This window comes from Leptonotus elevatus, chromosome 6, assembly GCF_054856555.1.
Source record: "Leptonotus elevatus isolate MCC_2025b chromosome 6, RoL_Lele_1.0, whole genome shotgun sequence".
In the NCBI taxonomy this organism is placed as follows: Eukaryota; Metazoa; Chordata; class Actinopteri; order Syngnathiformes; family Syngnathidae; genus Leptonotus; species Leptonotus elevatus.
This window is the reverse complement of record NC_141244.1, coordinates 7,233,296-7,259,449: the sequence shown is the minus strand read 5'-3', so window position 1 is coordinate 7,259,449 and position 26,154 is coordinate 7,233,296. Positions and strand designations below refer to the sequence as shown.

General features: G+C 37.4%; 1 protein-coding gene across 2 annotated transcripts in view; it reads right to left on the bottom strand.

Annotated features, from left to right (window-relative positions):
• Nucleotides 1-393: 393 nt before the first annotated feature.
• me1 (malic enzyme 1, NADP(+)-dependent, cytosolic) overlaps nucleotides 394-26,154 on the bottom strand; it is an 84,126-nt gene continuing 58,365 nt past the window's right edge. For both annotated transcript variants that reach the window (XM_086078161.1, XM_086078160.1), the window contains 9 exons: nucleotides 16,078-16,181; nucleotides 8,397-8,506; nucleotides 6,840-6,937; nucleotides 6,490-6,603; nucleotides 6,127-6,232; nucleotides 3,217-3,359; nucleotides 2,949-3,122; nucleotides 1,047-1,145; nucleotides 394-969 (listed from right to left, as the gene is read on the bottom strand). In XM_086078161.1, coding sequence (XP_085934287.1) covers nucleotides 802-969; nucleotides 1,047-1,145; nucleotides 2,949-3,122; nucleotides 3,217-3,359; nucleotides 6,127-6,232; nucleotides 6,490-6,603; nucleotides 6,840-6,937; nucleotides 8,397-8,506; nucleotides 16,078-16,181 — 1,116 coding nt within the window. In that variant the 3' untranslated portion in view covers nucleotides 394-801. The remainder of the gene's footprint in view (nucleotides 970-1,046; nucleotides 1,146-2,948; nucleotides 3,123-3,216; nucleotides 3,360-6,126; nucleotides 6,233-6,489; nucleotides 6,604-6,839; nucleotides 6,938-8,396; nucleotides 8,507-16,077; nucleotides 16,182-26,154) is intronic.

The following is a 26,154-nucleotide window of genomic DNA, read 5'->3' as shown; positions in this document are numbered from 1 at the left end:
CATTTAGCACACTTACCAAATATTTCCCATTTACACAGCATGGTAAGTATTTTGAATTTCTTTGCAACTTCAAACGTTGCCTCTAGAGGGCACTATATTACCATGAACAAATGTCTCGAAAATGATTTGCTGAGGAATGTTCAAGGTTGCTGACTTCTAACTTACCTATTCATGTAACAATTATACAGATTATATATATATATATATATATATATATATATATATATATATATATATAAATAAACTCATCAAGTTACTTTTAGCAGAACTAAAATGCTTTCTTAATTCTCTGTTGTTGCCAATGTTCTAATAATTTTATGTGAAAACCACTGTCTAATACTGTACTCAACGATACAAGAGCATACATAAGAGTAAGGTTTGGACAAAGACAAGAACAATCAAAATGATTTTTAATCAAAATATTTTAAAATACTACAGTAGATGGCATAATCCCAAAAACAATAATAATATTACAGTGCAATTTCACAAAACTGGTGCATTATTTGACAGCGGTTGCACACTCACTGCAATGTGACAAGTCTGTGGTTCAGAATTAAGACATTCTAAAGAAAAAAAAAAATTTCCACCTTCATTATTAACCTAAACTGAATTACTAAAATAACTACCAAAACCTTAGTGATTAAAGTAATGCCCAACACAATGGAAACTTCTTTCAGCATCATCAAAAATCCAATAGTGCTTTTATGCCAGTGTTGTTACCATAAAATTCCTACAAAAAAATTGTATACAATAATGTTTGTATGACCGCGGTTAACTTGAGCTCCTCTGAGGGTCATGATGTCAAAGTTTACATGACCAGACTGTCATGCTGTCTTCTGGCCAACGGTACGAGTCGGCAGTAAAGTCATCATAGTCAGTGGTGAAAAGGAGCGAGCGCACGTATGCTTCTTTGTCAGACGGCTCTGGCTGTAGTGTGGCCATGTTGTGCTCATAGGCATATTCGATTATCTGCAACACATAAAAGGAACAATGAATAAGCAAAGCGCACCAAAGGAAATGTCAGTGGACATGAGCTGAACTCTCACCTTGACTGCCAGCACAAGGGAGACCTCCCTGATGGAGGTGAGAGGCGGATACAGTCTTCCCTCAAAAAGGTCCTTCTCTGTCACTAGGTCAGCAAGAGCCTGTGTTATAGGCAACACACAAATGATCACCAACACAAACAATCATGTTTGCCCTTAACCCTATAAAGCTTGAACCTTTAAATATATGAGAGAAAATTCGGATTATTTGTAAATAAGACTTTTTATTGGTCCTTTTGAACAAAAAAAAAAAAAAAAATTGAAAATTGAAAATATGAATTGATTTGTGTGATATTTGATACATCTAGTCACAATGCTTAAAATTCATACCTTTATAAATATCAAAAATATAATATTAAACAGACATAATCAAACATATTATTTCCAAAAATCAGAAAGACCACTATTAATACCTATAAGTGTTTTTCCTTTCTCAATTGGGGCAAGGTTGCTGGAAAAGCCATCAGATGGGTGATACTGCCCCCTAATGGATTATCCGTGCAATGCATGTGTCAGATCATATACGTCAGGGCTTTAATGGACAAAAAATATTATACTGATGAAATAGAGGGCTCAAAATGTCTTGTATTTAATAATACGTTTGGCGTATGAAAACAAACATGCCAAGACACATCCTTCCATCCATTCTATATAGCTCTTATCCTAACTAGTTGTAGATCACGTGCTATGTAAGTGCCCTCTATGTAACCATTATGATCACATTGTATTTTTCTCTCTTCTTTTGGATTATGATGAGTTATTCAGCCAAAGTACAATTAGTAACCGATTTGCGTTGATTTGGGCCTCATTGGTTAAGTGGTTAACCAATACACAAACGTGGATTTTGATTGCGAGTCCAAACTCTAGGCAACGCTTGAGAGTACGACCAACATGACTCATGCCATTTTATTTATATATTTTTATTATAATCATTTGTTTATATGCTTAGTTTTTAGAGAAGTCTGTTTTACTATTATGTAATTTTTGTATTCTTTCATCACCATTACTAGTAGCAAACTCGCCGATCCCAGCTGATGCTGAGCGAGACGCACACCAGTATTCGATTATTCGACTTTTTAAAACCCAGCCCTACTTCTAACAGTCATTAAAATGTTGGATATTATTAAAAAATTGAAAAGAAATTAAGTTGCACTCAAAGAAAACACCATACTAAAGAAAACGTTGCTTCCTTAACTCATTCACTGCCATTGATGGCAAAAATTCAATCTTAATACTATTTCTATTAGTATAAGATTTTATATTGTACATTTAGAACAGATATAACATTTTTGATTAATCGTGAGTTAACTATTGAAGTCATGTGATTAATTACAATTTAAAAAAAATAACTGTCTGACTGCCCTAATTTTTAATAATCGTTTCTTTTTTATTTACTTTTTAATTGACTTCACGAGTTAACTCACGATTAATCACAAATTTTATATCTGTTCTAAAGGTACAATACATTTTTTTCTAGGTTTTCATACGCTTGTTAACAAAAGTGGAAAAAAAACTGAAACTAATGGAAATAGTTCAAATTAATTTTTGACGTCTATAGTCGTCAATGGCAGTAAATGAGTGGCAATAATGACAAAATTGAGATGCTGTTAACAATAAATAAATAATAATAATAAATACATCAATTATGAAGACCAACTGGCCTTACTGAAAGGAAAAAAAAAACAGCATAATTTTGAGAATGCTAAATAAAAAAATCGCTAAATGAAAATGCACCAGTTTAGCTTGACATAACCTGTTGCTAATGGAAATAATAATCCAGTGAAAGGGTCTGGCTGGATTCAGTCTTTTTAAGACAGGCGGTCTTATTCGAGGCTGCATCGGTGTGCTTATGTGAATGTGCTGTTTTTTCAATGTATACGTGCTGGTGTCAAATGTCAATGCTACCTCTGCGGCAATAAGGAAAACATCTTCGGTGATGTGTCGAATAGCGCAGGCGGTGACACCAAGGCCCACACCAGGAAAGATGTACGCGTTGTTTCCTTGACCAGGGTACAGCGTCCTCCCGTCAGGTAAGGTGACGGGGTCGAATGGACTGCCGCTGGCAAAGATGCCCCTGCCCTACAGCACAAGGCCAGCATGATTATCTATTGAAATGCAGGACGTGCATTTTCCATGTGAAATGAGCGTAAGCATGGATACATTTGCACAATACCTCCGTGAACGTGTAACATTGCTGTGCGGTGCATTCGGCTTTGCTGGTCGGGTTGCTGAGAGCAAAGATGATGGGGTGCTTGTTGAAGGACGCCATGTCCCTGATAATCTGCTCCGAGAAGGCGCCAGCCACAGCTGCCACACCTGAAACAGAAAGCCAGTCATCAACAACAACAGGGGGTCCTCGGTTCGCAGGCACGACAAAACACATTTGGACGTTCCCAACGGCAGGCAATGAATGAGTTTACACAGCAGGGTACCATTTTTAAAAACATTTTTTTAACTCTTCTTCATTTGGCCTTTTATATTTAGATTCTTGCAGTGTTTTTTAAATGCAAATATTTACGGTAATTAGGACTATACTATTGTGTTAATGGTGGCGCCCGAAGACTAATACACTATTGGAAGTACTACTGGCCCACATTTACAACCTAAGTCATTCACTCCTAGCCATTTTCACTGAAGCAATCCCCTTCACTCCTGGCTGTTTTACTGAATTTTGACAGATTTTGCAAGGCCCACAGAATATTGTGTTCTATTGCTATGAAAACATTGTAAAACAAACCTACCAAAAGAAGGACTATGTCTCTTCTTTCATCAGGAAAATAAAGTATATTTCTACCTGTTTCCGTTATGCAGCAATTAGCATTAGAATATAGCCAAGTTTCATCATTATTTACAAATCTATTTAGAATTCTGAGTAATGGACTATATGCCACGGAGGAGGCGGGACTTCCGACTTCCGGGTTTTCACCCATCAACTTTGTTTCCGTTTCCGGTTATGACGTAATTGGTAGGAGTAATAAGAGTTTTATGTAGCCTTTTATACTGCAATGACATTTGTGCCGATGGGAGGGTGAAATGACTGTAGGCGCGTTTGTTGCGGCGGCAGTATTTGTCTACATTAGTTGTCATTAACTCATTGTCTGCCATAAATTCATGAAAAAAAAAGATTATTAAAAATTAGGGGTGAAAGGCGATTACAATTTTTTATTGCATCACTTCACTAGTTAACTCACGAATAATCACAAATTTTACGTCTGTTCTAAATGTACAATAAAAAAAATTATAGGTTTTCATACTCTTGTTGACAAGTGTGAAAAAAAAAGTTAAACTAATAGAAATAGTTCAAATGAATTTTTTACGTTTATAGCCGTCAATGGCAGTGAATGAATAAAAAAATGATTATTAAAAATTCGGGGCGTCAGGCGATTAAATTTGTAAATGTAATTAATCGCATTACTTCACTAGTTAACTCACGATTAATCACAAATTTTATATCTGTTCAAAATGTATAATTTAAAAAATCTAGGTTTTCATACTCTTGTTAACAAGTGTGGGAAAAAAAGTTAAACTAATAGAAATAGTTCAAATACATTTTGGGAGTTTATAGCTGTCAATGGCAGAGAATGAGTTAATATGACTTATTGCATGAGGCTTTTTCAAGATAGAATGAATGAGAGAAGACGAGCGTTTCACGTCACACTTTTGTCAGAAGTGCGTGGAGAGCCAGTATTGGGACGCAGCCAATAGTAACCGGAAACATTATTGCTGTGTGTTTTATGGAAGTCAGAAGTCCATGGCATCTAGTCAATTGAGGGTTTTTTTCAACATGGCCTTAGTTGATCTCTTTTGCTCTACTGCCACCTGCTGGCCGTTTGTGTAATAACTACCATTTATTTAACCATTCTTTGCAGTTGAGAGGTTGCATCAAAGCCTTCTGTATGCTCAATACATCTTTGTGACACTTAAAACATTTAAAATAGAACGCATTTATACGTCTTTGGGAGCAAATTAGTTAAATTTGAAATTGTGGGGGGCAAATCAGATGACCTGCCCAAGGCCTTCAGAAAGGTTTTTATAATTGCAATGTGATAGTGACAGTAATAAGAGGCAGATTGAGTCTTAGACCAGGGATGAACAACTGGCGGGCCGCAGACATATCATTGAGTAATAAAAAATAAAATAAAATTCTATATGTGTATTTTTTTACTATTATTATTATAATAAATGTCCCAAATTCTGCAAAAATCCCTGATAAACATTCAATATATGCTTTCCATGGGAAACGGGGGGAAATAATTCTGAAAAAAACCAGGAACCCCCCCTCAAAAAAAACCGATCTATCCATCCATCCATACATACATACGTACATATATACATACATATATATATATATATACATATACACATATATAAATCCACGAGCATGCAGCGGTGGACTGTAGTTTTACATTTGTAATCACCATTCACCACAAGATGGCAGACATGGCTTAGTTGCACTTACACCAGGTCTTATAATGCCCTTTACTATAATGTGTGTAGGCCTACTTATTTGTTTTTTCAGATTTGGAATGATATATAGAAGGAATATAGTACACCTCAATAGTATAACATTTTTGAGGGAGTTGTTTTTTGTGAAAAGCAAGTTTTGTGCCATCCTTGAATGGATTTCTTTTTGCAAGGAAGCCCTTTGCACTGGAAAAAAAAAATCACAGTATATGGTCATTTTGTTATTTTCTCTTTGATGGCGGGTTCAGATAGTGGATCTTTTATACATGCATTGAGAAATATGTTGTGTAAAATTCAATGTATTACGAGCACAAATGTTGGCATTTTGGCAATATGCACATATTTTGTCCATATCTAAAATAGCATTTTTGTCATACAACTGGTAAGGAAGTTTGTGGTATGTGCCCCCCGAGTAGCACTGATGAAAAATTGTGGCCCCATCCAGCATTAAATATGCCCATCCCTGTATGGCACGCTCTGACTGAGGACCTCGTATATGATCTTTTCCAAAATTTCAACCACTGCTAGAAGGTGCCATAGCCTACTTCAATGGCAGCCATTGTGCCACACATGCTTCCAGTGTCATCTGTGTACACACGACTACAAAAAGTGTTTTTACCAATGAGAGCTGTGGGTTTCAGTTCACGAACCACATCCTCCAAGGTCCTCATCTGTGGGTGCTCGTGAGCAAACCTCTCCTTCTCATGCGTCAGGTGATCTCGACCCTTAGGGATGTAGACAATGTCAAACAACAGGACAGAGTAACGGTGGGTGATCATTGGCATGGATGTTGTAGCAATTAACTATTCAACCTTGAAGGTTCTCTTGGCGCTTGCAACCAAAGCAACGATACTGCATTTGAATGTGCTTGCCAAATATTTGTGAAAGAAAATTTGTAGAAGAAAAGCATGGGGGAGAAAATGCAAACTGTACCGAGGTTAGACGGTGTACCTATATGATGGGAGTATTTCAATAAAGACACCTTGACAATGAGGCCCTTGGAATCGACCATCCAGATCTTTTTCAAACTGTCTTCCTTAGCAAGGCCCTCTTTCTCCATGGCCATTGTAATCAGCTCCGCAATCCCCATCGCTGCCTGGTAGAAAAACATCAGGGAGGGAAGAATTTTACACTCATTATAAAGGTGTGGATGGACAGACACACAAATGGATATACTGTCAAGAGAACAAATGACATTTTAAGATTAAAGTTAAGTGCAAATCAAAAAAAATTATCATATTTTACACCTTGCAAACTCTAACTTCAAACTTCTGCCATCTTCTCTAACTGACATTTCATGGAGTTGTACAAGTAATCGTATGGCAAACCCACCTCCCCAGCACCTTGGAACACAACAGTGTGGTCACTCATTTTGCTCCTGGTGATGCGGAGGGCCGCCAAAAGTCCAGCGACCGCTACTGCAGCAGTACCTGAGGGAAATTACACAGCAACAGCAATTACCAACCGTTCAATACCGTTTGTCAACTATCTATCTACACTATGAAAACAACTTTTTATTTGCTTAATGCCCCAGAATGTATAATTCTGAATGCCAAATTGTTGGTCAAATAATGTAGACAAGATAAGTTGTTTACATGCACTTAAAAGGAACCTCATGTAATGACAAGTTTACTCTATATTATTTATTTGGTTGTTACTAACATAACTATGAGATAAATTTTTCATAAATCATTTCCAGTTTAATACATTTTGCAGAAACTTTATTTGTACGTACGCCGCCATTGTTATTGACGTCGCGACGCATTCAGTCCGTAGTGACGTAGAAAGGCGGCTGGCTCTCTGACGAGCAATTAGCGTTCCTGAAACTCTCAATTTGCAAATATAAATTGTTCCTTTTAAATATTTTATAACAAACAAAGTATGGGAAATACATATAAAAATATTACAAAACATATATTCCACAAATGTATATGTGTCAAGATGTGTTAATTTAGATGATAGATGTACATTTTCTAAAACTGCTCAAGAAAGTGTACTTCATCTTTTTTATGATTGTCCTTTAAGTATCAGGTTCTGGAATGATATAGAGAAATGTATTTTTAAAAAGACTAGTCACACTATCATGATTGGGGGGGGGGGGGGGGGTATTATTACTTGGTTTACATACAAAGATGAAGATATTTGTAATATTGTTGGTCTTTTTATTTTATCAGGGACATTTCAGATTCACAAAGCCAAATTTCTCAAATTTTAATTCACGCTTTTAAAGTATTTTTGGTTGATATTAGTTATTACTTAGAGTCTCTTAAATTAGTAAACTATAAGAAGGTCAAAAGATTTGTGAAAATATTTTCTAATTTGTAATTGCCGTTACGATGTGATATTGAACTGGAATGTCTGAGTGCTTGTATATATATATTTTTTATTATTATTTTTTTATTTATTTTGTTGTTGTTGTTACATTGTTACAGAAATGTCAATTCGTATTCTGTCAATTAAAAAATAAATAAATAAATAAGGCAATTACTGTACTGAAAAAACATGTGATGAGAGAGTCACCCTCCCCCACACCGTGCTCTCGTCATTCACCAGACGTATTCAAGATTTTTGATTGTCCCTTTCTGATCGTCCCTTTAGGAACGCTACGGAGGCTTACCTTGCTTTCTTTATATGCGTTTCACATTGCTCGGCAGAGAGCCAGCCGCCATTTTACGTCACTACGCACTGATTGCGTTGCAAGGTAAATAACAATGATAAAGTTTCTACAAAATGTATTACACTGGAAATGATTTTAGAAAAATGAATCTCATAGTTACGTTAGTAACAATCAAATAAATAATATAGAGCAAACTTGTCATGACAGTCGGGGTTCCTTTTAAACAAGTGGACTCATAAGAAGCAAAAGATTAGCAGTTTTCGTGTGCCCACCTTGGATGTCATCGTTGAATGTGCAATAAATGTTTCTGTACTTGCTGAGTAGACGGAAAGCGTTTATGTTCGCAAAGTCTTCAAACTGGATCAGGCAGTCCATTCCATACCTGTAAAAAGGAGGGATACATTTAACACTGTTGCAGAGAAAATTTCTGCCACATGCTGCACATGCTGCACATGCTGCGCATGCTGCACATGCTGCACATGCTGCACATGCTGCACATGCTGCACATGCTGCACATGCTGCACATGCTGCACATGCTGCTTTAATGCAGTCCTGATGAGGGTGCTCTGCACCACAGTTTTGAGTGCAAAATCCAAGCGTTGACAAGTTTAGGGGTTCCGTTTTTAGCAAAACTAAAACATCATTTATGAAATGAAGCCAAGTAATACGGAAGCACTTGAAAAATTAAAAAAATATCCTGTATTTCAGACTGATTTTTTGGGGGGGAGGTTTTTTTTTTTTCGTGTAATTCTTTTGTACATTTTCTGTTTTTCTGAATAATTTTTTTTGGTCATGAAAAAATATTCAGAAAAACAGGAGGAAAAATACGGAAGCGTATTGCATTGACTTGAAAAAAAAAAGTCCTGTTTTTCTGACTAATTTTTGAGGGTTTTTTTCAGTTTTACTGAATATTTTTTTCCCTGTTAATTTTTTTTGTTTTTGTTTTTTTTCTGTTTTAAAAAATAAATATTTTCTCAGTTTTTCTGAATAAATGTTTTTCTGTTTTTTTTAGTAATTTTTTTCTTTTTTATAAAATAATAATATGTCTGTGTTTCTGAATATTTTTTTAAAGGGGTTTTCCCTCATAGATTAGAGAACAAACCACAATACAGTATACACATTCATTCCTTTGTTGAGAGCCCGTAAGTAAACATGACCATCTTATTGCATATGGAGGTATGCGGGAAAGTGTCCGCTTGCGCTATTAGCGAGTCTGCAACAAGTCACTTGGAGTTCAGAGGTAAAAAAAAAATATAATACTCCGAAAAACAGAACACCAGCTCTGTTTTTCGGGAAAAAAAATTTCTTCAGTTTTTTTTAAATTATTATTATTTTTTCTGTTTTTTTAAATAATTATTTTCCCTGTTTTTCTGAATAATTGTTTTCAGACTGTTTTTCAGAATATTTTTTGGACAGAAAAAATATTTAGAAAAACAGAGAAAAAAATATACTCAAAAAAACAAAGCTCCCCCCAAAAATTTGTCAGTTTTTCCAAGTGAATGCAATACGCTTTCGTAGAAAAATGACTCAAAAAACAGAAAAAAAAATTGGGGAGAAACATATGTTCAAAAAAAACTGGAAAAAAATGATGTATTTATTTATTTATTTTACCTCTGACCTCCAAGTGACTTGTTGCAGGCTTGCTAATGGCGGACACTCTCCCACATACCTCCAACGTACCTTCAACTGTATCACTTAATGGCTCACTTAACATAAGTATGTGAACTTGTCAATCGATCTTATCTGATTTTAGTCAGCTAACAGTTAAGTTTCAACAGAAGCGTATTGCATGCGGAAAAGTGTCCTTATTATGGGTCTGCAACAAGTCACTGGAGTTCAGAGGTTAAACACACAAAAAAATACAAATAAAAAATGACTCCCAAAAACAGCACCAGCTTCTGTTTTTTTCTGAATATTTTTTTCTTTTTTTCTGAGTATTTTTATGACAGAAAACATATGCAGTAAAAAAGAAAAAAAATATTCAGAAAAACAGAAAGAAAAAAAACACAAAAAACAAAGCTCCCCCCAAAACATTTGTTAAAAAAACAGGAGGTTTTTTTTTCCAAGTAAATACAAAACACTCAAGTCAAGCAAAATTTTTTATCAAACTAACATGAATAAAACGACTGGACACTGTTTAAGCGGACACCTGCTTCCCCGATGATGAGTTACAACGGAGAGGTACAAAATGGAAAATGAAGAAAAAAAAAGAAAAAAAAAGCAGCGTTCAACAAGTTGCTCCTAAGACAACCAATCAAATGTTCAATTTAGAAAGACAGAAGCCAATGTCAATAGCTTGTAAAAACGTTATACAACAAAAATAAGCTCAGTGTTATGAGCCATGAAATTAGATTTTGAAGCCAAATTTTGTTTGAGGAATGCCAAGTTTCCATGCCTTTCACCAGATGGTCCATCTGGTAAGGAATTTACAGAATGTTTGCAATAGGGCGCTCACTCTTCACGATTAAAAGCCTGGTGGAGTTGGCGACATGAGAAATGAAAGAATGAACTGGTTTAAGGTGACCCTGGTGACCTTCTCCTGCCAGAAAATTAAAAATATACAAATAAAGAGACGTGACTAGCGGGTATTGTATGGCCTGATGTCAAATGTATGAGTGGTTTCTTTGTAGTGTCTAGTGTTTAGTGTTCTAATCTAATTTGATGCTTGACCCAAAAATAGATGAATAAATAAAAATGTTCGTGTCAGTGGGGGGTGGGGCGGATCACACAGGCATCCACAGCAGGTGCTGCTTCATCAGGGAAAAGTGCACGGACTTGACTAGCCAAGTCAATCAATGGACCTGGCCTAACCCCAAAAATATTTTCGGTGAAGTCATTGGGTCCCAGGCTTCATGCAGTTATTACTACGCCAAATAATAAATGTTATTCACTTTAAGTTAATTTAATAATGACCATTCCAATACTTTTGCTCACTTAAAAAGCGGGTGGCTTCAAACAAAAAGTGCTCTGACATCTAGATGTAAATATCATGAAATAAAAGCTGGAATTCTCAATTTATGTCTCATATTCATCTATTAATCTGAAACAAAAATGTCTTACACCAAAAACTGTTCCAATACTTTTGAGGCGGGGACTCCTGGCTGGCTGGGAACATCTTGGGATCTCCATGAGGAAGTGGCTAGGGAGGGGGAAGTCTGGCCTTCTCTGCTTAAGTTGCTGCCCGTGCGACCTGACCTCTGAAGTGGAAGTGAATGAATGAATTCACGACCTTGGGCAGCGACAGGTCTTCGGGAAGCAGTTTCATATTTTCTTTTCACGACTGTTATTTCCTTTTTACATTGAAGCCTGTCTGCATTTGTAGTGAAGATATGAGACAAAAATATCCCAGGCAGTAAAATGCGGGACAGAGTCATTCCCTATTAATGCTGTGTTTGTGATTCATTTATTTTACATCAGGCACATTATTGGCCAGCTATCGATCCTATGATTTAAAATGATAATAATTGAGTGCTGTGTTGGTGCTCAGCAGATGCGTGGAATTCATTTGCAGCAGTCATTGTTTCCTTTTTACGTTGTAGCCTGTCAGTGTTTGTGATCAAGACATCAGAAATATCCCAAGCAGTGAGAAGCAGACTTAGTGAAGTGAGTCATTTCCTAGTATTGCTGCATTTGTGCTTCATGTATTTTATGTCAGGCACCTTGATGGACAGCTAAGGCCTCTTAAATGTTTATTTTCAATAACATTTTGTTGTCATTTGCACATTCATTATTGTATGAATATATTAGTTAGCTTTTTAAAAAATGGGGTGCTCCACCTAATGCTATGCAAATTGAATAAAAAAACTAAAACACAAAAAAATATGTAAGATCTTATAGGAGTTGATAGGCTTAGTCAGCATTGTGTCATCTACTATAGTAGTGGATTAAATAACTTATTTTCAACACACACAAAAATATTAGATACTCCATGGTAATGGTGTAAAAAGTTTTAAAATAATTTATCTTGATGTCATTTTTATCACAAAAACCTGCTACCTCCACTGTAGATGACATGGTTCGGCGAGATAAACTTTTTTGAAGGGAGACGTGTTGAAAATAATTGAATTTGAAAACTATTTTGATTCCCTTGAAATTCAGTCGAAAAAGAGACACAAAAGGACAGAGATTTTTGAAAACCTATAAACAATAAAAATACCAGAGGTCATGTTTCAGTGAGTGAGCAACAGAGGTCATGCAAACAGTGGCAGATTACCCCCAATGCTCACTACACACCTGAAGTGCTGACAGCCCAACAGGAGGTGAAATCCTTTGTTTTCATAATCAGTACAGATTAGGTCGTTATCTTTTTCTGTCTCTCATTTATGTGCTATTTGTATGAGTTTTTTATTAAAGGCAAATGTCCTGAAAAGAGTGCAATTGGGGTTTGCTCCTTTAGCAGCACGAGAATAAATTCTAAGACTAAAAACCTGGCCGTTAACACAGCAGTCGTGTTGTGGAGAAAATGTGTTTTCTATCAAGCAGAGCAGCTTTAAAAGCACTTTGTGTCTCCAAGAAGACAAAGGATAATGGGACAAAGAAGGGCACTATAAACTTTTTATTGTGTTGGCCCTTTTATAAATGGAGAAAGGTGCTGACCTTTTACTGGTTTAGTTTCCTACTGGCAAGGTCACCAAAGTTCACACGCAACCAATATTAAAGGGTCATCAACAGAGGAAGAGGATTTTGCAACTCTTTTCCTGATTCAGTTAAGAAAAAAAAATGATACTGTGTATTTGTCAAACGTAAGAGTTATATTTTTTTAGGGATAAATGACAGGGTAGGAAAGCTTAGTCACTTCAACAAAAATATCAGAATGATAGACTCAGAAACGTGAAATGAAAATCTAGGCCGACATCCTCTAACCATCTAACTACTAGTGAGCTTGTGGGATTGAAGAGAAAGAGGAATACCTTCTCAGTATAGAAGCTTTTTGCTGTTGGTGTTTAACCAGTGAAGATCCAGGGAGTGTTTGGGTGTTTATGGGTTCTGTGTGTGTGTGTGTGGAGGACATATATGTTGTTCATATTGCCTCAAAAGTGTTCAATATTTCAATAAGTTTCTGTGAAACATCTGACTTCCTTAAATGGCCGGACTGAGTCAAAGTCTCATGCAGACTCATTGTCAAATTCCATTGAATAAAGCATGTGCAAAGTCAGGCTGTGTTTTTTTCTTTCTTTTTTGGTCACAGGCTGCGTACAATGCCAATTTGCCAATCAAGCAAATCAAGAGACTGGTTGAATTCAGATTTTTCTATTTTTTTTTTTAATCTGCCTTTCTGTGTAGAATTTGCATGTTCTCTCTGTACCCATGTGAGTTTTCTCCAGGTACTCTGGTTTCCTCCCACATTCTAAAAATATGCCTGGGAAATTAAAAACACAAAATAGTTCATAGGTGTGAATGTTTGTTTGTCTGCATGTGACCAGGCCTTCAATTGGCTGGTGACCGGTTTAACCAACGTGAGTTGGGATAAGCAGACTCAAGTTTTTCGGTGTGCCACTGGTTTGCTGATAAATGAAACATACTAAGAACCACAATGACTTGACAACATGAGGTCTTGCAATGCAAAATTTCTAGGAAATTAATAATGGCCTAAAATTGGTTTTATGTAAATAATCTTACTAGATTGTATCATTTAGTCCCAGCACGGCACACTACTTAGTGTAGTGTAGCGCTAATGAAGCCACACTATACCTTCACGCATTGTACTTTCCTCCATCACAGAATCTGATATTATAGCATTTTCCAAAAATAAACCTAAGTATTTTTTTCTGATCTATTTCAACCCATGAGGTATTATCCAACAACTTAAAATGTTACTATGGATTTTATTTGTCAACTTTATTAACAAAAATAACATGTAAATTGTGGCCATTACAATGTCATTGGTTCTCCTGATGGTCAAGATGACGGACCAAAATCTCACACTGTATCCGAGTTTATGTGAGCATCACTTACTGTATACTGTAATTTGACTTTGTCCAGTCTGAGTTTATTGCTACTATGAAAGAAAAAGACTGATTTGGCAGCCATGTTATTTTGTCTGTGTGTCCAGGTCTTTGTCCAAAGTATGAGCATCTGTCACCGAACCTGGTGGGAAAGCCCTCACACCAATTATTACACTGTGAATTCAATTCTGACAAAACCTTGTTGCACACAGCCCCAACTCCTTTAATTATGACAGTACTTGAGCATAACATAAAAAATAAATATTAAGGATAACGGCATATTGGATCATTTCTGCTTTCACACGGAAAGTGTGTCGCTATGAAACTCATCATGGCATTCAAACATATCAAAGCCTGACAAAACAATGAAACTTAAGAGAAAACCTTATTATGTAATAATATTAATATTAGGTGCCATATTATTATTAAACCCTCTGGGACGATTGTTTTCTTTATTGTATCAATTATTATCTCTCAAGGGAAAATTCAATTTACAAACTGCGCACACCTTCTGTTGCACAAGGAGATGTCAGAGTGAAAGGGGCAAACTGAAAACAAAATGGTGCTGCACCTTTAAAAACTTGCATGAGGTAGTTCCGGGTCAGTGACTTGCTCAAGGACTCCTCAACAGTAGTAAGGAAGCAGATTTGGGTCACTCCCACAAATAGCGTCCATTTTTCATTTTTTGAAGTAAAGGTGAGGTCATGTGCTGAGTTCAAACACAGCTGTTGAATTCAACACACACACACACGCACACGCACGCACGCACGCACGCTGCCCGTTGACTGGCATCCCCAAGGGACTATGGGACCGAGGCCTTTATAAATCTACAGCCCCCATTTTTACTCCCAGAGGGCCAGTATCTTTAAGCACCCATTATTTCTCAAACAGATTATTGCATTCTTTCCTTCTTTCTCTGTTGCTCCTTTCTGCTAGACATTGGTCTGTTGTCTAATGTGTATGTTGGCCTGTCTCTCTATCTCTCAATAGAAGAGAGATTACACCGCCTTCCAAATTATTATGCCAATTATTTTCTTTTTATAGTTTATGCAAAGTTTTAACTTTTATCCACAGTTTGACTTATTTTATACAAGAATATATACTATACAAATACATTATTATGTACATATGTACATCAATGTATAGCACTTGGCCTTTTAGCTGAAAATGTGATACAAAGATTCCTAGTCTTGTTTTATTATTGCCTTAGTTTGAATAATATAAAAAGTTTTCATTAAAACAATAGTTTCAAAATACATCTCGTCTGTATATAGTTGCTGTGGCAATATGGAGTAATTGGGTTCATGTTTGTTGTGTTTGTTAGAAAAAATAAACATGTACAGTATATTACTTATAAACCCATAGAGCTATAATCATTCACTCAATCCGAGAGCCTGTAATTATTCATTTTTCCACCAATCTGGGTACTTTTTGGGGAAAAGCATGGCTGTTCCCTGTAGTTGAGATGCTACCCACTTATTAGAGTTGTGGCCTCCTTTTGCCAATTCTATTTATGTTCTTTCTTAAATTCTGACAAGCACTAACCTCGCCAAAGCACATCAGTGGCCATGATGCTTCTGTAGCACTGTGATATGCATATAAATATGTAACGGCACTCAAATAAATCAAATGTACACAAAACTGTCATCAAGTACATGAACTCAGCATTTTGACTCATTTTAATGGTTGTGAATGAAATCTATAGCTCTGGTGGATTTCGTGCCTCTCTGATCACTTTTCAATAAGGTCCGGTCATCACGAGCAAATTTGGTTATTACGCACGGTTTTGAATAGCATGTAAACCCAAATTCCACTCATAAAAGTCAAATCATTCACTGGTGAATTGTTTTCCAGACGTCTGAATCCCACAAAATGTGTCTGACTGCACTACGCGCTGCATGCATACAGTCGGCTCCAAAGGGCTTAAGAGAGCTGCATGTCTTAAAGTCACAGCGGCAGACGACTGTCAAGTGGGCAAATGATGAAGTGAGAGCCAAAATGTGCATACCTGTCTGACACAGCCTTCATAAATTCATCCAGCAGGTCATCATATGCTTGGCCTCGCACCCTCTTGTGCCTGAGCCCAATGTACAGCGGATCCTGCAACAGTGCCTGAAAAACACACAATGAAGACAATGTATTTTGTAATGCTATATTTATCATTTTAATAGGATGATTGAATATTAAAACATGTAAAAAAAAAAAAATTGTAGCCCAGCCATGCCACACAACAGACACATTTTGTTCTTTGAGTTTGTGGCGAGGGCTGGTGCTGCTGCTAAGCACGAAGCCTCACCCTCATAATTTGTTCTGCAATTTCATGCCTTCGTATGTTTTATGTCCATACAAATTTCCGCAGGCAGCGAGCCTGACGTCTCTCAAAGCAATACATTTCTACTTGGACTGCATTACGCACAAACGTCGTCGGCGTTTGGACGTTTTAATCCCCAAATCTTGGCAGCTGCTTTCATGCCTCATTTGAGCAAGCATCCTTCCCTCCCCAGGCATTTTGAATATATAATTACACAGTGGCTCTATAATAAGCAAAGCATGGAGAGAGGAGCAGCCACCTTTCCAATGCGAGGTCAAGAAGCAACCCAGAACATTATTTATACGATGCTGACAAGTCATTTCCTGGCAGGCATTTATTGGACAGTAACAGGCTTTGGCTAAGGTTACTTGTAACCTAAACAGGCACAAACGTGATCATTTGATGTGGACTAATACCAGCGCCACTTTGGTGGTCATTTCAAAAGTGATGCAATTGCATGCAATGAGAAAAGTCATGAGGAAAGCTTGCAGTGTACAAATGTTTTCACTTACAACAGTGCAAACTGCAAATCCCTACAAAACTGTATCACCTCCAGTTAACACGATTTTACGAAGAGCAGACTGCTGATGTGTCACTTTATGACAACAAAAGTACTGTAAGAACACTGCAATGTCACTGACTCAGGCCTTTATGACTCAAAACTCATAATCCTGCTTACTTATTGAACCGTTGACATGTATTCTGTTCCCATCCCTGCATATGCAGCAGCACTGCTTACAATACAGATATTAAAACCTGAATATTCTGACACAAGATTAATGACATTTTTTGCAATACTTGATTTCATAAGAGTAGATTAACTCATTCACTGTCATTGACGGCTATAGACTTCAAAAATTAATTTCATTAACACTTTTTTCCCACTTTTGTTAACAAGAGTATGAAAACCTAGAAAACAATTATTGTACATTTAGAACAGATATAAAATTTGTGATTAATCGTGAATTAACTAGTGAAGTCATGCAATAAATTACGAAAAAATGTAATCGCCTGCCGGCCCTAATTTTTTAATAATGTTTTTTTTTTCTTAAAAAAAAATAATTTTTATTTTTAATAATCTTCTTTTTTTTTTAAAGAAAAGAAAAAGAAAAGATTATTAAAAATTAGGGGCGTCAGGCGATTACATTTTTTAATCATAATTAATCGCATGACTTCACTAGTTAACTAACGATTAATCACAAATTGTATATCTGTTCTAAATGTACAATAAAAAAAATTCTAAGTTTTCATACTCTTGTTAACAAAAATGGGAAACATTTTTAAACTAATAGAAATTGTTCAAATACATTTTTTACGTCTATTATCGCCAATGGCAGTGAATGAGTTAAGAATAGATCTGGAACACTGAAAGAATTCCCATTGGGCAACCTGGCTTGTTTTATGTGCTAGGGGGCGCAATTCCGGCCTGCAAAACTATTGGAAAGGTAAGGTCTTTTGTGGGCCAAAACCTTGTACCTCAAAATTGTCACATTTCAGGAGACCCTAAAAAAACGGCATGTTTGTTCAACCATTAACATTGCATTTTCAAAGAGAACGAGCCATTTTCAACACTTTTGATTGGTCGATAATTTGTAAAAATAACAGCCTTTAAAGTTCTCATGGGAACTTTCTCTAGTTCTTTTATCTTTAATGCTCGCTATACTAATAACAACAACCAGGAAACTGCATATTTTCAGTTGAACTATTTATTGGATGATAGAAAGATTAAGTTCACAGCTGTGGAGCCTTTCCCACTAGATGCGGAAGAAGGTCTAATCTGTCCAAAATGGTTCCTTCTCTTATACTGTCGGGCTCAGCCTAGCCCATGTGAAAATGATGTGTGACCTGATGGTCTTTGTGCCAGAGTAAAGGTAGATAGGAAGGCACCCAGCAGGTCACAGCGATACAACGTACTAGCTCAAGTCACCTATTTAATCATTAAGAGACCTTAATCTAACAACCCACACATTTGGAATGAACAATAGTATTTAGGAAAACATATAAAATGTACCATATTGGGACTTAAGAGGTTTCGGAAAACATTTGGGTTTCAGATCAAAAGATGAGTAGGAGACAAAAATTCAGAATTCCAGCTTTTATTTCATGGTATTTACTTCTAGATGTGTTAATCGACTCAGAACAAGAGCACCTTTTGTTTGAAGCCACTCACTTTCAAGTGTGCAAATGTATTGGAACAGACATTAACATTAACTTAAAGAGAATAACATTAAATATATTTGGTGGCATGGCCCTTTCTTTGCAATAACTGCATCAAACCTGCGACCCATTGACTACACCAGACTGTTGCATTCTTCATTTGAAATGCTTTTCCAGGCCTTTACTGCAGCATTTTTCAGTCCTTGTTTGTTTCTGGGGGTTCTCCCTTCAGTCTCCTCTCCGGGAGGTGACATGCATGCTCTATTGGGTTAAGGTACGATAGTTGACTTTTTCCCATTGATGAAGTCCTTTGTTGCGTTTGCAGTGTGTTTTGGGTCATCATTTTTGATGCATGAGAAGCCTCTCCCAATTAGTTGGATGCATTTTTCTGTAAATTGCTAGACAAAATGGTTTTGTAGATTTTAGAATTCATTCTGCTGCTACCATCTTGAGTTACATCATCAATAAATACTAGTGGGCCATGCAAGCCCAAGCCATGACTTTACTTCCACCATGCTTCACAGATGAGCTTGTGTATTTTGGATTATAAGCAGATCCTTTTTCTTTCTCTATACTTTGGCCTCGCCATCGCTTAGGTCGAGGATAATGTTGGACTCATCAGTCCATAAAACTTTGTTTTCGTGGCACATCTCTGTACTTTCCAAAATCCAATCTGGCTTTCTGATTCTTTTTGCTGATGAGTCTTTTGCATCTTGTGGTATATTTCTTCTCTCCAAGTCTTGTTCCAACAGTGGATTGTGATAGCTCCCCGCCCCTGCCTCGTGGAGATTGGCAGCGATGTCACCAACTGTCATCTTTGGATGTTTTTCTTCACAGTTCTCAAAATTTTTCTGTCATCAACTGCTGTTAATTCCCTTGGGCAACCTGTTTGATGCTAGTTGCTCAGTACACCAGTAGTTTATTTATTTTTCAGGTCATTCCAAATTGTTCTCTCAGCTTCTAAATGATTTGCTTTTCTCTCATTGGCAGCTCTCTGGTCGTCATGTTTGCTTAACAGCAAATGCCATTTCACTAGTGAAACCCAAAGCCAAAGAACAACCGCTAGTATCTAATGTTTAAGCAATCAATCTAAAAGGCAACACCTGATCAATTAGAAACGCCCATCAGTGACATGTTCCTATACTTCTGAGTGGGTGGCTTCAAACAAAAGGTGTTCTGTCCTAAGTTGTTTAAGACATCTACTAAATGTTAATACCATGAAATAAAAGTTGGAATTCATATATTTTTTTAAATCTGAAACCCAATGCCTTCAGTGTAGAAAAACAAAATAATTGACCTTGCTGTTCTAATAGACAGAGAAAGAGAAAGAAAGTGAGACCACTCGCCCCACAATACCCACTCAAGGACAGGTATAATCCTATAATAGCAGTCATTTTAATCATCATCTTGAGCTGCTACTAGCCCGCAGACTAAAACCTGTTAGGGCCCAAATGAAACCAGGCTCCGCAGGAAATCTGCCCCTCTTTAAGACACATATAGCATTTATTTTTAGCCAATTATATCTCATTGGAGCTGTCATCTCTTAAGCATAACATAAAAATGGAAAATTCAACCACAGCCAGGCAGACTACATTCTAATCTCTGTAAAACATTCTGTAAAAATTGCAGGAGTAGCAAATAAATGCGAGTACACTTGATAGTTTAGTCTTCCAGACATATTTCCAACCCATTCTGGTCTGATGTAAGCCTAGTGTGTATATCTATGAACAAAATGAACAGTTAATATGTAATTTTAAAACGGTTTATTTAAATGGCTGGTATCGAGGCCAGGACGATGGAATGCCCGTTGACTGGCATCCCTAAGGGATTAATCGGTAATCTGCATTTTCTTTTTCTGCTAAAAATCGGTGTCAGCATTGACCTAAAAAAAATACTGTTGGGCCATAAACACAAGTTATTAAAACATGAGACTGTTAGCAATTGAAACATATACAATTCGCTTCAAAGTAATGGAATAGAAAGTTTTTTGTTTTTTGTGTGAATGTAGTAATGGTAACGTCTTACCATAATTAAGAAAGATGTAACAAAAGTACAAAAGTTTATCAGGGGATAAAGTGGAACAATTCGGACTGAGAGCAAGGAAATCCCCAGATTTAAACTCTATAGAGAATACATATTATGTGCTAAAGAGGACAGGGGGAAATAAACACAGCAACTGAAAGACACTGCAGTTAAAAGCCTGGAAATGGCATAGTGTCCACTTGTACAGCTGTTGCATCAAGCATTTCTATTTAAACATTCTTTGCATTTGCAGCCTTTCATATATTGAAATATGTTATTTCCTGAACCACATTAGAAATTTGGGGATTGGAGTTGAAGTGCAGCAGCTGAGTCATCTGAAGTCTGTCTTGGCAAAATAACTAACAACTTCTGACAGGCCCAGTTCATATGTGTCATGCACAGAACCCTTTAATGTCGCCACGCCTTTGGCGTGACATGACATGGATACAGTACACAGACAGATGTGTAAATATAGACATGCACACTGACTATTCTTAGTCTGTTCGAAGCTACAGATACGTGCTAGACTGCCCACAGTTTGGGTGAGGGACTGTTGGTGCACGCGTGCTCTGTTTGCTGGCTGGCTGGTACTACTACAAGAGATGTGCTTTCGCAGCTGGCAACCATCAGTGACAACGTAAAGTCTCTCAAGGGGGTTGCCTCCTTGGTAACGTGTAAGATTAGGGGGTTGATAGTTTTTTTTAGTGTAGCAAGGCGTGTCTGAGTAAATTGGATTAAGTGATTTATCCCAGCGGATAAACATTAAACTGACCGATGGTATAAAGCACAGCTTGAACTTGAATTATTTTTAATGTGTTCCAATTTATTTTTAACAACATATTATCAGAGTCCTTCTCATGCATGTAACATTGGATTGTTTTAAATTGCCGTTTACTATTGACTATTGGTGCTTGACAGTAAAATGTGTGTTTTTATTGTACACTAATTGTTCCTACTGAACAAAATCACTTAATTCACTGTCAAAGTTATTTGAAACGTAGCCCTCGTGCTTATGAAAGCACTTTGAAGTCATCAAATGAATGGCAAACTCTGCCACAAATTATAATGCAGCTTTTGCGGTTGCAGTAAAAATGGTGACGTATTCAAATTAACGCATAGAGTATGAATGAATTCTCTGTCTGAGTTATGTTATATTTTTTCCCCTAGAGGTTTATCCCTTTTCCTTTGACTTTGTGTGTATATGTTCCTCTCTCCTTCCAATGGCTGTATAAAGATACAAACTTTGTAGGTGGGGCCACGTCACTTAGTCAGGCATGTGATTTGACCAAAGTGAAATTATCTGAAAATTTAGCCGGGGGTCTGGGGGCCGCAGGCACCCAGCTAGGTCCAGGGCAGCGCCCTGGTGGTGGGGCCAGGGGGGCGAAGCCCCCCGTAGCTCATGGGTTTTCCGTGATTTTAAGTACTTTCAATGCACTCAGATGACAAAGAAATAGACAAAACAACAGCATAAATTTCCAATGTATATTGAACTATCCCATATAAAATTGCAGTTTTAGTCAACTCAAAATCAGTCACATTCAAAAATTATTTATGTCATAAATAATGTTTTTCTATTTTTTGCTCATTAAAACATTCAACATATTTACAGGAATATACAAGTGTTCATTCTTGAGCACAATCCATTCACATGACACAAACACTACTTCCTCCTAGACTTCATTGCTTTGGAATGGGTCTTTCTAGCCTGCTTCTGTGCAGCTTTGATGGTTCTTCTTGAGGCAGTCTTGCTCATTTGAGTGTCCTGTTTCACAGCAAGTTCTGTTCGTTTTGCAGACAACATAGCTGCTTCTGCATCCTTCTCCTCCCTGTACCTTTTGGAGGATGTCCTCAGATTTAGGCACAGTTTGGACTGCACAGGATCCATCAGAATGTCTTTCCTGCCAAAATGGCTGACAGAGGTGGTCTTTCTTGCTCTTAGGGCATATTTCACAGTCTGAATAGAACTGTATGTGGCTATGTCCATTCTGCATGCTCTGGGGGGGTTCAGGACATCACACCCATGACACTGAAAGCCCCCTCTACTTGAGGCCCATGGAAGCAACTCATGAGAGCCTTCACCATCTTGGCCAAGGTTGGGTATCTTCCAACAGCAAAGACTTGAGCCCACCAACGATCCAGTGCAATTGCCTTCCCCTCTGAGTCCAAAGGTGTTGGCAACTCACTGTCCAACTGGTATTCTCTCACCTCGAGATCATAGTTCCCCAGCTCTGACTCATCAAGGACATTGGTGACCAACGATGACAGCTTCTTCAGTAGGTTTAAAGTTAAGCTGTGTCATCTGGCAAGTGGGTCAATGGCAGAGGCTGCTTTCAGAAGCTTGCTGTTCATGGGCAACTTTTTCTGAAGGTACAGTCCACATGCCAGATATGCTGCCTTGGCTTTGGCTTTGAACTTGAACACAACTGACGACTTGTTGGAAGAATCCATCAATTTGCTGGTGACACCACCATAGAAAATATCCTTTTCTCTGAGTTGGTTGGCTTTGTTGTTCAGCTCAATTTCTGTCAGTTTACAGCCTTGAATGGACTCTGGCTTCAGGAAACAGGACAAGAACTTCTTGAAGAAGGCCACTTGCTTGTCGTTCAGCTTGTGGATCATTGGTGTTTTCGTCTCAAAGGTGATCACATAGTTCTTCAGCAAGGGCAGAACTGCTGTGTACAGGTTGAGGGTGAGAAGCGTATCCAATCTTGTGAAGAATATCTTCTCATAGATCCTCTGCTTCCTCCTCCTTCCTTCCTCAGTCATGTGCTTTTTGCCTAAAGCTGATTGTATGTCTTTGAGTTTGGCTTTGACTTCTCTTGGAATATCCTTCTTGTGGTAGATGGCCATGATGGTGGGGAGATAGGGTTCTTTATCTTCTCTGCCAAGAAATGCATGGTAGAAGATGGTAAAGACATCCATGAGGCGTAAGGTGGACATTGAAACATCATAGTTTGAAAGCCATCGATGGCTGACAAATCTCTCTGGCATGGTGAAGGTGATGCCTGTAAGAAAGCAAATTTCTTGAAGAGCTTCCTTCAGATCGGTTGACCACTTGAAATCATTGAAGAGATCATTATGGAGTCCTTCAATCTTGTACTCAAATGGCTTGCAAAAATGCTTGGAGGCGTTGTGGATGTGGTGGCAGGTATCCCCATCTATGTCAAGGAGATGTGGTGTTGGTTCCCCTCGCAAACGCGTCTCAACTCCAGATTTGGAACCCCGCATCACTGCACATGAGTCCATCAACACAGACACCAAATTGCTCCAGGGAATATTGTTCTTGGTCATGAGGGCTGAGAGTTCATCAAAGAGAGATTTGCTGTCAACTTTAACAACACTCAAAGATGCTAAATGTTCCACCACAACAGACTTTGTCAACGGGGAGAAATAGCTGACGAGTACACACAGGACACGGTGTAGATTGTTGCTGGTGGACTCGTCAATGTTCATTGAAAAGTGGGAGGATCTTAAGTTTGTTAAAGTCTCATCAAGCATAGTGCGAGCAAGGCCATACTTCATTTTGTATGATGCACTGGTTCTATCCATGGACAGTCCATTCAGAGCTTTTGGATCCCTTGCCAGTTCCTTTGACAGTGTGATGAGCTTTGGGGCCATGGTGAACGGAAGAGAATTTTCGGCCAGCACTCCCAACAGCATTGCCTGAAGAATAAAAGAAATTCAACAATAATCAGTAAACAATTAAATAATTTAAATAATTATTTGAATTATAATCCTAAATGTCATGCGACCAAAGTAAATAAAAAAGGATTTAGTCTAAACTTGCATGCACATTCACATGTCAGAGTATTTATTATGGTAACAAAAAACGTTGCAAATTAGCTACAAAATAATAAATTATCTTTAACCATTGGAAATAATATTTACCATGCAATAAATCATTTAATCAATCATTCTTAATTTAATACATAATGCATAACAAAAACATAAAATACCTCATGCAGCAAGCTCTGGTAAAAACACAATCATTTCGATCATCTCTGTACTAACTGCATACTGTAGACAGTCAACATATTGAAAACTGAAAGTGCTAACATGCAGCATTCATTTGAGTTTGTGGATTAACCATGTTAAATAGTTAAGGCCATTTTTATTACGTTATAATATTTTCGAAAATTTGATTCCGATTAATTTGAAAAGTTTACCACCTACCTCAAAATTCACGACTCTATCAGCAACTGGTGCAGGTTGTTGGGGTGGATCACGTCTCTCCATTACCGCTCCCGATTGTGATGTCAATAAGGGATGGAGGCCATAAAGTTTTGGAGTTTTCGTTTGGGCACCAAAACTTCCAGCGATGGAATAATTTGTTGTTCTTGACTGGAGTTATTTTACGTGTTTTTTGCTCTTTGCGTGACTTTCAAGAGCTTTGAAACCTCTCCCGCCATAGTCAATGGTATCACGGCACCAAATGCAAAGCGCTTTCCCGGCACGATCGATCTTCCGAATGAAGTCACTGAACAAATTCGTCACAGTCTTCTTTCCAACATTTGTCGATATATCCTTCTCTAACCAGTCCCAGCGAAACTTGTTTTTTACGAGTTTGTCAATTTCCTTAACTCGCGGAGCATCTTTGCGTTCGATCACGGACATCTTTCTTTAAACACTCGGCAAAAACGTGTGCGAAATGAACAACGGCATACTCTTATACCTTTATAACAAGCGCGTTTATTGGTCAACAAACAATGGCATACTCTATGCCTTTATAACAAGCGCGTTTATTGCTCAACAAACAATGGCATACTCTATGCCTTTATAACAAGCGCGTTTATTGGTCTACAAACAATGGCATACTCCTATGCCTTTATAACAAGCGCTCTTATTGGTCAACACGGAGACTTCCGCCAATCGCAAGATCGGTTTCATTTCAGTTGCGGAAACACTAAAACGGAATGCTGTAGAGAGACGAAATCGGATTTTTTTTTTTGGGGGGAGATAAAAAAAGCGGAATTCCGCGAATTAGCGGAAAAATCACATGCCTGCTTAGTGGAGATGAGTGATAACAAAAAAAAACTATAACCACAACCATAAAACGTTTACATATGAGCACACCTGTGAATTAGAGTTGAAATAACAAAAGAGATGAGAATGAACTATACTGTTTAGAGGGAGTTTAATTACGATTATTATCATCTACAGCTACATAAAAAAAATTATCAGGTGGTTTTCAATGAATCAGTACTAAATGATTGACTTATTTCAGTGACAATTGTGCAGTTTTCTTGAAATTACGGAAGTGTTGATTGTATTTCCTAATGGGTACTTGGCCATTTATAGTCCCCTTCAATGACTGTATTAGATTCAGATTATTTTATTGATCTGATCCCTAAAAGAGCAATTCCCCCAGTTCCAACCCATCCAAGAAACATCAAGACAACAATGACGAACAGGGGGAGACAGAATGGGAACAACTTTTGCACTTTTTTCACTGGGAGACAAGATCGGGAGCCAGTCTAGTACTCGCACTCTTATACTACAAAGTCACATTGTTGCAACATATGCAGATTGTGGTTTGGCATTGTCTTGCTGAAATAACGTTCCTTTGCTTGGATGGCAGAATTTGTTGCTCCAAAA